This window comes from Geotrypetes seraphini, chromosome 1 (assembly GCF_902459505.1).
Source record: "Geotrypetes seraphini chromosome 1, aGeoSer1.1, whole genome shotgun sequence".
Classification (NCBI taxonomy): Eukaryota; Metazoa; Chordata; class Amphibia; order Gymnophiona; family Dermophiidae; genus Geotrypetes; species Geotrypetes seraphini.
The window spans coordinates 313068599-313082031 of NC_047084.1; the positions used below are offsets into that span (position 1 = coordinate 313068599).

General features: G+C 42.5%; 1 protein-coding gene across 1 annotated transcript in view; it reads left to right on the top strand.

Annotated features, from left to right (window-relative positions):
- Positions 1–13433, top strand: part of COL25A1 (collagen type XXV alpha 1 chain) — a 405886-nt gene that overhangs the window by 244778 nt on the left and 147675 nt on the right. The window contains exons 18-19 of the mRNA XM_033960097.1: positions 6961–6993; positions 7141–7176. Coding sequence (XP_033815988.1) covers positions 6961–6993; positions 7141–7176 — 69 coding nt within the window. The remainder of the gene's footprint in view (positions 1–6960; positions 6994–7140; positions 7177–13433) is intronic.

Sequence of the window (13433 nt, forward strand, 5' to 3'; positions counted from 1 at the left end):
ACAGAAAATCAGATTTCACCCATTCATGTCAATGGAAAAAATGTAAACAGCTGCCATTCTCACAGTAAATCAAAAACGGCTTGACCGATTTGAACGAAACTTGGTATGCAGATCCCTCACTACCTGGGGTGATATGTTCTGGGGGTCTCACGGCCCACCTGCACACGTGGGCGGAGCTACAAACATAAAATCAGATTTCACCCATTCATGTCAATGGAAAAAATGTAAAAAGCTGCCATTCTCACAGTAATTCCAACTACCTGGGGTGATATGTTCTGGGGGTCTCGCGGCCCACCTGTACACGTGGGCAGAGCTACAAACAGAACATCATATTTCACCCATTCATGTCAATGGAAAAAATGTAAAAAGCTGCCATTCTCACAGTAATTCAAAAACGGCTTGACCGATTTGAACGAAATTTGGTATGCAGATCTCTCACTACCTGGGGTGATATGTTCTGGGGGTCTCGCGGCCCACCTGCACACGTGGGCGGAGCTACAAACAGAAAATCTTATTTCACCCATTCATGTCAATGGACAGGATGTAAAAAGCTGCCATTCTCACAGTAATTTCAACTATAAAACACTTTATATGACACTATAACCACTAGGGACATCTTTTCTATTCTACCACGGACACCATACATATAGAGTTTGTATGTTCTAACTGTGTTTGTAACTGTTTCCTTCATGCACCCCAGTTCATAATGTTATTACATTACATGAGTACTCACATATGCTGAACTAGGCACACAGGTTCCATTCTGAACCGGGAAAAAACTGCATGGAGTTTCTTTTCAACCTGAGTTTCCACATATTGAGTTGTTTAAATCAATACTGAAACTTTTGGATGCCACTTATTCCAACAGATCTTCCTTTTCAGTTTAAGAGATTGCTAATTCCAGTGAGACTTGCATTCATTCACCACTATAAAGTATCTTTATTTGAATCCATTTACAGTGTTATTGCTATAATTAAATACCCGTGCAACGCCGGGGCATCAGCTAGTAGGAAATAAACTAATATATATCAGTGCCAGTTTTTGTGCTATTGGTTTGGCCTACCGTAGTAGTATGTAACTTCAATAAATTGTAAGGCTTCCCGGTGTAAACTAGTATTTTTTTTCTGAAACACAATTATGTACTCTGCTCCTGTGTTACTTTAAAGTTAGAGGTTGGCTGGCAGTGATCTATAATCTTAGGGAAATTGCTTGAGTGCAGCTGCTATAGATAATAGCCTCACAGTGGGCACAGTGTAATGTGTTTCTTTTTAAGCCAAATGTGTTGCAAAGCAATTTTCATACAGTGGGAAAATGTATCTAATTACTTCTCTGTTCTCTATCATCCATACTAATCAGTGTACAAGTATTCTGACACTTTTTTTTCTCTCAAACCTCTAATAAAGTGACTTAAATGACAGTACATAAGCACTTACAGAAATCAGTGGAGGAGAAACTTTCTATGATTGCCACTTCTGAACTTGTTGATGAAAATAAACTGAGAACCGCTGGATTCTGTAAGCCTTAGGCTACTTAGTTGTGAGACCTCACTCTGTAACCTATCACTGGCAGAGGTATGATATTCTATAGCAGTGGTTCCCAACGGGGGCACTACCACCCACCGGTGGGCGCAGAGAAGTCTAAGGGGGGCATTTTGTGTCCAAGTCATATTGAGGGGGCGTTGAGGGCCAGCCACCGCCCCCTTAAGCAATTGGCGAATCCAATGGCCACTGATGGCAGCACTGCCCCAAAGATTCTCCTCTGACACAAGCCATCCAGGCAGAAACAGGAAGTGTGTCGGAGAAGCTTTAGGACAGTCGAGCGGGACTTGGTGAGATCGTTGCCACGTCCGGACATCTCAGAAAGAAAAAACTATGAAGAGCGCCTGCAAAGATGAGGGGAAGGGAGGAAGGTGGCCCAATGAGGGGAAGAGGTTGAGTGGCGCTGAAGGGAAGTGGAGAGAGAGGGGGGAAGAGTAACAGACGCTGAAGGGAAGTGAGGAGGGGCGAGAGAGGAAAGCAGACGCTGAAGGAAAGTATGTACACTATAGTTTACCCAAGGAGGGGGCGCTATTGAATCATTCACTGAAAAAGTGATTCAAGAAAGGTTAGGAACCTATGATCTATAGCAACCACTTCTTCCCTTTGGTTGGTAGCCACTGGGGATCAATAGCTGCCAGAAGTTGAGCCACATGCACCACCACAGGAAGCAGAATGGTTTATTGAACTTGATATAGGACCCTTGGAGTACAATCGTTAAGGCAGTTTATGATAAAACAATTTGAGAAATAGGAAAGGAACTACAAAAATGTGACAGGAAAGAAGAAAAATACAAAAGCTACAGAACCTATAAGAAAATAGAGGTTTGAGGACATAAGAATATCCTTACTGAGTCAGACCAATGGTCCATCAAACCCAGTAGCCCATTCTCATGGTGGCCAATCCAGGTCACTATTACCTGGCCAAAACCCAAGGTGTAGCAATATTTCATGCTACCAATACAGAGCAAGCAGTGGCTTCCCCCCATGTCTTTCTCAATAACAGACTATGGACTTTTCCTCCAGGAAATTGTCCAAACCTTTCTTAAAACCAGCTACGCTATCCGTTCTTATCATATCCTCTGGCAACACAGTCCAGAGCTTAACTATTCTCTGAGTGAAAAAAATTTCCTCCAATTGGTTTTAAAAGTATTTCCCTGTAACTTCATCGAGGGTCCCCTAGTCTTTGTAATTTTTGACGGAGTGAAACATCAATCCACTTGTACCCGTTCTACTCTACTCAGGATTTTGTAGACTTCAATCATATCTCCCCTCAGCCGTCTCTTTTCCAAGCTGAAAAGCCCTAACCGTTTTAGTCTTTCCTCATATGAGAGGAGTTCCATCCCTTTGACCATCTTGGTCATTCTTCTTTGAACCTTTTCTAATGCCACTATATCTTTCTTGAGATAAGGAGACCAGAATTGAACGCAATACTCCAGATGAGGTCACACCATGGAGCGATACAGGGGCATTATAACATTCTTAGTCTTGTTAACCATCCCTTTTTTTTACTAATTCCTAGCATTCTATTTGCATTTGTGACCGCCGCCGCCACACATTGGGTGGTAGAGTGAGTATAAGGCACAGATGTCTAATAAATAAAATGAGTGCTTTTGGGATAGGCCCCAAAGTTAAGGGCTGGGTCAGGAACTGGTTAAGTGGAAGATGACAGAGGATAGTGGTCAATGGAGATTGCTTTGAGGAAAGGGATGTTACCAGTGGTGTGCCTCAAGGTTCTGTTCTTGGGCCTGCTTTTTTTTTTAAACATTTTTATAAGCAATATTGCTGAAGGGCTGTCAGGTAAGATTTGCCTCTTTGCGGATGATACCAAAATCTTCAATACAGTAGACACCTCCGATGATGTAAATAACATGAAGAAAGACCTAGCGAAGCTTGAAGAATGGTCTGAAATTTGGCAGCTAAAATTTAATGCTAAGAAATGTGAGGTCATGCATTTGGGCTGCAAAAACCTGAAGGAACGGTACAGTTTAAGGGATGAAGAACTTTTATGCATGACAGAAGAGCAGGACATGGGTTTGATTGTATGTGATGATCTTAAGGTGCTCAAACAGGTTGAAAAGGTGATGGTGAAAGCTAGAAGCAAACTAGGGTGCATAGGAAGAGGTAAGGAAAAGAAGGTATTGATGCCCCTGTATAAGACTCTGGTGAGACCTCATTTAGAATATTGTCTACAATTCTGGAGACCGCACCTTCGAAAAAATATTAAAAGGATGGTGTTGGTCCAGAAGAAGGTTACTAAAATGATATGTGGTCTTCGTCATAAGACAGACTTAAAGATTTCAATATATATACTTTAGAGGAAAGGAGAGAGAGGGGAGATATGATGGAGACGTTTAAATACCTACGTGGCGTAAATGTGCTTTTGTCGAGTCTCTTTCAATTGAAAGGAAGCATCTGTAATGAGAGGGCATAGGATAAAGTTAAGAGGTGATAGGCTCCGGAGTAATCTAAGGAAATACTTTTATTTACAGAAAGGGTGGTAGATGCGTGGAACAGTCTCCCGGATGAAGTGGTGGAGACAAAGACTGTGTCTGAATTCAAGAAGGCTTGGGATAGGCAGTTGTGCCACTTCTTTGTATATTAAAAAAACAACAACCCAGAAAGAAAAGCTGACTAGCAGTAACTATTGTCATACTACCTTTATTTGAGTTGATTCTCTGGAACTGTACTGCTGCCCTCTGGCTGTGGTCTGTGGTAGTAGTACTTCTATATTGTGTTTTCCTGGTTTCTAGAGCTGTTCTTATTTTGAACAAATTTCAGGTGACAAGTTCGTATTGGACAAAACTATGGTATTTGTTTACCAGCTTTTATGTGGAACTTTATTTTTATGCATTTAGCACTTTTATATAGGCATACAAGGATGTTATAGAAAGCATCAGAGCAATATATTTATTAAGTTTTCTATACTAGTGGTCCCCAACCCTGTCCTGGAGGACAACTAGCCAGTCGGGTTTTTGGGATAGCCCTAATGAATATGCATGGGGCAGATCTGCACTCCTATCATGTTCATTACATGCAAATCTCTTTCATGCATATTCATTAGGGCTATCCTGAAAACCTGACTGGCTGGTGGTTCTCCAGGACAGGGTTGGGTACCACTCTCCCAGGGAGCTCAGAACAATTTACACAAATTTATTCAGGTACTCGAGCATTTTACCCTGTCTGTCCCAGCAGGCTCACAATCTATCTAATGTACCTGGGGCAATGGGGTGACTGGGTGGCTTACCCAGGGTCACAAGGCACAGTGTGGGGTTGAACATAAGAAGTTGCCTCCGCTGAGTCAGACCAGAGGTCCATCACGCCCAGCAGTCCACTCCCACAGTGGCCCATCAGGTCCATGACCTGTAAGGTGATCCTTTGTCTAAAACCCTTCAGTCCCCTTTATTCTTCAATCTATACCCTTTCATAATCCTATCTCTATCTCTAGCTATCCCTCAATCCCCACATTCTTCAGTAATTTATCCAATCCTTCTTTGAAACCCCATAATGTACTTTGTCCTATCACAAAGCGGAAGCGCATTTCAGGTGCCCACCACCCTCTGAGTGAAAAAGAATTTCCTAGCATTGGTTCTAAACCTGTCCCCTTTCAGTTTTTCCGAGTGTCCCCTTGTTCTTGTGGTTCCCAATAGGCTGAAGAATCTGTCCCTCTCCACCTTCTCTATGTCCTTCATGAGCTTGTAAGTCTCTATCATGTCTCCTCTGAGTCTCTGCTTCTCCAGGGAAAAGAGCCCCAGCCTTTGTAACCTGTCTGCGTATGAAAGGTTTTCCATACCTTTTATCATTTTTGTCGCTCTTCTCTGAACCCTCTCAAGTATCGCCATGTCCTTCTTAAGGTACGGTGACCTATATTGGACACAGTACTCCAGATGCGGGCGCACCATCGCACGATACAGCGGCATGATGACTGCCTTCATTCTGGTTGTAATACCCTTCTTAATAATACCCAACATTCTGTTTGCTTTCTTTGAGGCTGTTGCGCATTGTGCCGTTGACTTCATTGTTGTATCCACCAGCACACCCAAGTCTTTTTCAAGGTTATTTTCCCCTAGTACTAATCCCCCCATTTTGTAGCTGAACATCGGGTTCTTTTTCCCTATATGCATGACCTTGCATTTCTCTACATTGAAGTTCATCTGCCATTTATTCGCCCATTCCTCCAGTTTGTTCAGGCCCCTTTGTAGGTCTTCACATTCCTCCGCAGTTCTAACCCTACTACAGAGTTTAGTGTCATCCGCAAATTTTATAACTTCACACTTTGTACCTGTTTCTAGGTCATTAATAAATACATTAAACAGCAGCGGTCCGAGTACTGACCCCTGCAGAACACCGCTCGTGACCCTCCTCCAGTCTGAGTATTGGCCCTTTGCTCCAACCCTTTGATTTCTGCCTGCCAACCAGTGTTTAACCCATCTGTGTATGTCCCATTCTACCCCGTGGTTCCACAGCTTCCTAAGCAGCCGCTCATGGGGTACCTTGTCAAAGGCTTTTTGGAAGTCGAGATAAATGATGTCTATGGGTTCCCCTTTGTCCATCTGGCTGTTTATCCCTTCAAAGAAGTGCAGTAAGTTCGTTTGGCATGATCTTCCCTTGCAGAAGCCATGTTGGCTCGCTTTCATTAGTCCATTTTTTTCTATGTTTTCACAGATGCTGTCTTTTATCAGCGCTTCTACCATTTTGCCTGGAACTGAAGTCAAGCTTTCTGGCCTGTAGTTTCCCAGGTCACCTCTTGATCCCTTTTTAAAGATAGGTGTAACATTTGCTATTTTCTAGTCCTCCGGGATCTCCCCAGTTTTCAAGGATAGGTTGCAAACTCGTTGGAGTATTTCCGCTATTTCGTTTCTTAGCTCTTTTAATACCCTTGGGTGGATTCCGTCCGGGCCTGGTGATTTGTCGCTTTTCGATCGATCTATCTGTTGGAGAACCCACAACCTCAGGCTGTAGCTCTAACCACTGCGCCACATATTCATTCCGAGGGGCGAGGGGAGATTTTCATGTGTCAGAAAGGATATCCAGCCTGATTGGGAGATATTCAGTTTTTGCCCCGAGGAGCTTCATTCTTGTGCCTGGCATTTGGCACATTTCTGCATTTGGAAGATTGGCAGCCCATCTCTTCAGCCTTGCTTTCTGCACATTGTTCCCACTGATTGGCTTCAGGCTGTTGCAGAGTAACAAATAGACTGATACTGTCTTGGAGAAAAATGTGTTCTTACTGATTATAGATGACTCCCTGTTTGATCATTCTGCAGTGCTTTTATGATGTATTGTTATCCTGCTGTGGGAGATGAGTCACCTTGCCAGTATTTTTGTGTCAGTGCAAACATAAAAGTAATTATTATTGTTCCATGTGCTACAGTAATACAGTTAACCAATGTGCTCTTATTTCTCTCTTTTGCATGTCTCATAAGGGAGACCCTGGAAACTCTGCAGCAGGGATTAAGGTAATTGCAAGAATATAATCATTGTTTGTTTTGTTTCTCAATATCCTTTGCTAATAAATCTTGGGTTTGTGCTTTTCACATTTTTTTTTTGCCCCTCATTAGCCTCCTTTTCTATTCTGAATTAGATCTTTTATTTGGTTTTCATAGGGTGAACCCGGTGAATCAGGCCATCCGGGGCAAAAGGTAATGCTTCAAAATATTTTCTCAAAGGATTATTAATTTGTCTTTTCTTTTAAGCCCCTTTGTAAAGAACATGGTAAGTCCCTTGCTTCCTTTAAATAACAAGCAATGGTGAAAGCAAAAAAAAAAAAGTGTATTTTCCTTAATAGGCTGTTTTTGTGTGTTTATTGTCAGGTTGGGACTTCGATGGTGTTATGAAACAGAGAACTGTGTTCAGCCAGCAATTTTAAATGGTTGGCTAAACATTTGCATGATCAGTGTATTTTAACAGATTCATTGCATAGTGAGTCAGTAACCTTCCGTTTCATGGCAGCAGTTGGGAGAGATTATTTTTAATTTACTTTTTTTTTCAGTAGAAAGCCCTCCTGCTCTGCAGAGTTAACATATGCAGGCAGAGATGGAACCCCCCTGACTAGCCAGTATGCTTTGCACAGACCTCCTGCTCCCCTGCTGCATCTTTTCACCCACTGGCATAGTTGACCCTACAAAATAACACTTGCCTTGTGAAATGGGTGGCCTTAAAAATAACCTTGCTGCTGTCTCTGCTGTTCTAATAACCACGAATGACTAAAACTGAGTTAAATGTTAACCTTGCATGTTGGAAAATAAAAATCTTAACCTGCAACTTTTCACAATATATAGATATGTTCTAAAGAGGACATTGACTTGAGAGTGCTGAAGGGGGTATTGAGATATAGGGTCCATATCCTGAAATGGAGAGCGAGAAGAGATATCTGTACTGAAGGTCTCCTTATAGTCTGCACAAAAAAAGGCCCACTGAAAAGTCTCCATTGAGGGCTGTACACTTAGAGGGGCATAATCAAAAAATATGTCTAAGTCCATTTTGGGCCAGTTGCCCAAAGTCAGAAATGTCCAAAGTTCATTCTCGAAAAATACGTCCAAAATATTTTTTTTTTGAGAATTGTTTACTTATACGTCCAGCCATTTGATCGTCCAGACTGCTAAGTCATCTATCTTTATACCCCATTCTCGTCCAAAAATTCATCCAAATCAAAAACGCCTAGAGCAAGACCTTTTGGACGTGGGAGTGGCCAGCAAAGTGATGGACTGGCCACCCAGACATGGCAACAGAGTAGTGGGGCACTGCTGCGAACTTCACAAAAATGGTGCTACATAAACATCTCACCATAACTCCCTTGTAGGTCATGGTGAGCCCCCCCAAACACCTCTAAAACCTACTATACCCACCTGTTTACCACCCCAATAGCCCTTATGGCTGCAGGTGGCACCTATATGGCAGTACAATAGGGTTTGGGGTTTTTTTTGGTGGGTGCACATTTTCACCATGAATGCAGTGGTTAGATTGGCTTATGGGCCTGGGTCCTCCTCTCTATGGTTCACTAGTCCACCCCCCAGACTATTTAAGCCACCTTTGGGTAGCTCTACTAGGCTTTCCTATGCCAGGTGCTGATGTTCTGCAGGCAGGTATGTACATTTTTATTCTGATTTTATGGCAGTGTGTGTGTGTGTGGGGGGGGGGGGGTCATTGATCACTGGGGAGTGTGTGGGGATCTGTACTTTGTGTCTGCAGTACTTATCTGGTCACTTTGGATACCTTCGGAGCATTTAGACCTGTTTTTAGATCGCCTAAGTCACTACGTATAAGTTCCGTATAGGCAGTCTCGTTAAACTTTCGGTTATACTTGCAGTACGACTAAGTCTAGGTCAGCCCACATCCCACCCTAATCACTGCTTCAAAAATGCCCCTTTTCTCTCTGGGCGTACAGCAGCACCGAAAAGGCCTAAGCTGTTTTTAGATATGTCTAAAACTCATTTCGATTAGGTGGGTTTTTAGAAGTTTTTAGACATTTTATCTTTTTATTATGAGCCCCTTATCAATTTTCCACTTTTTTCATTCCGTATTTTTCCGACAGAATGAAATAAGTGGAACATCCCTGGACTAAGACTTGGATTCTCTAGCGCTGATTTTTAGGCACCCAAACTCAGTAAAAAATGACATTGAAATGATGTTTCTGGAAGTGTTTTAGGCCGCCTGATGCCACTGTGGACATAGCTAATGCCAGAAGTGACGTTAGGCAGCCTAAAGCATCTAAGTAGACTCATGACAAAGATAGGAACCAGAAAAGGAGGCCTGGAAAGCCCTAGCCTACATTTCCGGTGCCTGTCTTTCCCAGAGGCACGATTCTCTATACTGCGCCGTTGCATGATTGACATGCAATCAGCGGCCGCTTTTTAGGTGCCCACCGATATCTGCACCATATAGAGAATCTGGGCCTAAGTGTTTAGCTCTCGATGGAGACTGTCCCAACTTTATTGGTTGGGCTGAGAACTTTTCAGTGGCCCCTCATACTGTATATTTTTACAAAGGGCCTCATCTACTGAAGTGTTCATTGCACAAAAATGCCAACAGACATGCTAAAAAGCTTAAATGCAGCTTAAATGTGGGAAAGTTCTTTTGCAAAACGTTTTGCACTAAAAGACTTTTATTTGTAAGGTATATGATATTAGGCTTAAAAAATACTTATATTAGGTAGAATTCTTAAAATAAAAGCTTGCATTTTTCCAATAAACAGCTTTTTGTACTTAACGGGTTATGGAACTCTTCTCTTCAATTTGCAAAATATCATTCCACATTAAACTCAAGGTAGATTATTTATTTTTTAACTCAGCTTTCTTAGAAGTCCCTTTATTCTATAAAAGACATCAGAGCAAACAAGGCAGGAATGCATGCCGGGCCATAAATACACATCCCTGTGCTGGCTTCAGAATGGTGCTGGACAGCAATTCAGTGGGAAGTACTGCACATATTGCATCTCTTTTACAGCCCCACTTTCCAAGGATTTCACATAGAAAAGAGACTTCAATTCATCACGCCGTCTACCCAGACATACTTAAATGCCATATGTTTCAGGGACATTGTTCTATGGACAGCAGGAAGGCCTGGTTTGTGTTTGACACAATTTATAAACAGCTCACATAGGGGTTCTTTTACTAAACTGCATTCAGTGCTAATATGCACTTAACATGGGGAAAACACATATGTAAAACGTTAAAATGTTTTGTGGCAATTTGTCAGTGCACAATGGGTAGGGAACAGGCATGGGCAACAATAAGACCTCCTGCAATATTTTTTTGCAAGTTCCATACACTTATAGAAAAATAAGCACAGCACCTGCAAAAATAAATAAATAAAATAAAAAAGCCTTACTATACTGCTGTGTAAAATAAGAACTTAGCACATCAGAACATAAAAATAGTTTTACTGGGTCAGTCCAATGGTCCATCTAGCCCAGTAGCCCGTCCTCTAGGTGGCCAGTCCAGGTCACTAACATAGTAACATAGTAGATGACGGCAGATAAAGACCCGAATGGTCCATTCTGTCTGCCCAACCTGATTCAATTTTAATTTTTTAATTTTTTCTTCTTAGCTATTTCTGGGCAAGAATTCAAAGCTCTACCCGGTACTGTGCTTGGGTTCCTACTGCCAAAATCTCTGTTAAGACTTACTCCAGCCCATCTACACCCTCCCAGCCATTAAAGCCCTCCCCAGCCCATCCTCCACCAAACGGCCATATACAGCCACAGACCATGCAAGTCTTCCCAGTAATTGCCTTAGTTCAATATTTAATGTTATTTTCTGATTCTAGATCTTCTGTGTTCATCCCACACTCAGTTCATGAACTCAGTCACAGTTTTACTCTCCACCACCTCTCTCGGGAGCGCATTCCAGGCATCCACTACCCTCTCTGTAAAGTAGAATTTCCTAACATTGCCCCTGAATCTACCACCCCTCAACCTCAAATTATGTCCTCTGGTTTTACCATTTTCCTTTTTCTGGAAAAGATTTTGTTCTACGTTAATACCCTTCAAGTATTTGAACGTCTGAATCATATCTCCCCTGTCTCTCCTTTCCTCTAGGGTATACATATTCAGGGCTTCCAGTCTCTCCTCATACGTCTTCTGGCGCAAGCCTCCTATTATTTTCGTCACCCTCCTCTGGACCATCTCAAGTCTTCTTACGTCCTTCGCCAGATACGGTCTCCAAAACTGAACACAATACTCCAAGTGGGGCCTTACCAATGACCTGTACAGGGGCATCAACACCTTCTTCCTTCTACTGACTACGCCTCTCTTTATACAGCCCAGCATCCTTCTGGCAGCAGCCACTGCCTTGTCACACTGTTTTTTTCGCCTTTAGATCTTCGGACACAATCACCCCAAGATCCCTCTCCCCGTCCGTGCATATCAGCTTCTCTCCTCCCAGCATATACGGTTCCTTCCGATTATTAATCCCCAAATGCATTACTCTGCATTTCTTTGCATTGAATTTTAGTTGCCAGGCATTAGACCATTCCTCTAACTTTTGCAGATCCTTTTCATATTTTCCACTCCCTCTTCGGTGTCTCTGTTACAAATCTTGGTATCATCTGCAAAAAGGTACACTTTTCCTTCTAACCCTTCAGCAATGTCACTCACAAACATATTGAACAGTATCGGCCCCAGCACCGAACCCTGAGGGACTCCTTTTTCTCTTGTTTTCATTGATTTTCACTAGTACCTGGCAGAAACCCATGCTACCGATTCAGGACAAGCAGTGGCTTCCCCCATGTCTTTCTCAATAACAGTCAATGGGCTTTTACTACAGGAAATTGTCCAAACCTTTCTTAAAACCAGCTACGCTATTCGCTCTTACCACGTCCACACGTTCCAGAGCTTAACTATTCTCTGAGCGAAAAAATATTTCTTCCTCTTGGTTTTAAAAGTACTTCCCTGTAACTTCATTGAGCGTCTACTAGTCCCACGAGAAAGACCCATGTTAAAATGTGCTCAATCCATATTTAAGCATGTTTTGGTAATAGGTGCCCTATAAATTGCTGAAAATGAAACCTGCATCCATTTCCTGGTCTTATCTCACATAGGGCTAAAAGGTGGCCTGCAATGGGCTTCCCGTGCACTGAGACTAATTTTAGTGTGGCTGTAAAATAGCTACTTTTTCTATTTACTCCATTAACGGCCGCACACTAATTTTCCCATTAGTGCATGGCCATTAGTGCATGAGCTCTTAACTACACCTATTTTGCAGGTGGTAAGGGCTCATGCACTAACCACAACACTAACTGGTTAGTGTGCAGCGATGTAGCTGCACTAACTAATTAGCACTGGGTAGGCCTACTCTCTGCCTCCAAACATGCCTCCAGCACTAAAAAAAATAAGTATCTTTTAGTGCATGGGAAACATGTGCAGATGCCAAAGCTACCATGGGACACCTGAGCATGCCCTGCAGAAGTGAATTTTAATCTGTGGCAAGTAAAAGGGCCCCTTGGCTTCATTATTAAACTAATGTACAGTGTTCAGAGTGCCCTTAAATTTGTATCGCTCAAGGCCTGTCTCCCTTGAGCATGAGTTTTGTGATGGGTGGTCTTAATGACACTGTGTCAATGTTTGTGCTACATGAAGAGACAGTGCCTTAGCAACCTTCAGTCCTGCTTTTCCCTGCAGCCTATTGGCTGGCTAAGCTTTGTCGCAACAGGGGGAGGCGGGCACTCCTATTTAAGAAAACGCTCCATGGTGACTGTTGCAGGTATTCCGGGTAGTTCCACACATTAAACGACACAGTCATAAATACAAAATACAGATAATTACACATTTGGAGGGTGTATCTAACTATTCTGCATTATATGCCGCAATTGCAGTTAAAAGAGATTAACAGCACCCAGATTAACTTCAAGGGAGACTCTCTGCTCTTCCCACGATCCTTAATTTGAATCTCTGTGTTTAGGTATTCAACATGGCAACGAACACATATGAGTGTGTGGCGCAGTGGTTGAAGCTACAGCCTCAGCACCCTGGGGGTTGTGGGTTCAAACCCTGCGCTGCTCCTTGTGAGCTTGGGCAAGTCACTTAATCCTCCATAGCCCCAGGTATGCTAGATAGATTGTGAGCCCTCTGGGACAGATAAGGAAAATGCTTGAGTACCTGATTGTAAAACCACTTATATGACCTTGATAGGCAGTATATATAATCCTAATAAAACTTGAACTGTTAACATGACATGTTAACTACCGAGCTCTGCATAACAGTTGGCACTCATTAAAATCCTAACGCAGCATAATAAACAGGGCCTCTTAGTGCTGTACAAAAGGGGTTAACCAAAACTCTCTATAAGAAAGTAATATGCAAAAAGACATGTGTCATGCCAGCACGTTTGCAGTAGTAGTTTTGATACAAGATGGGATCAGCAGTGTTAAACTTTAAAGAACAGCAGATGAGCTTGAGCGA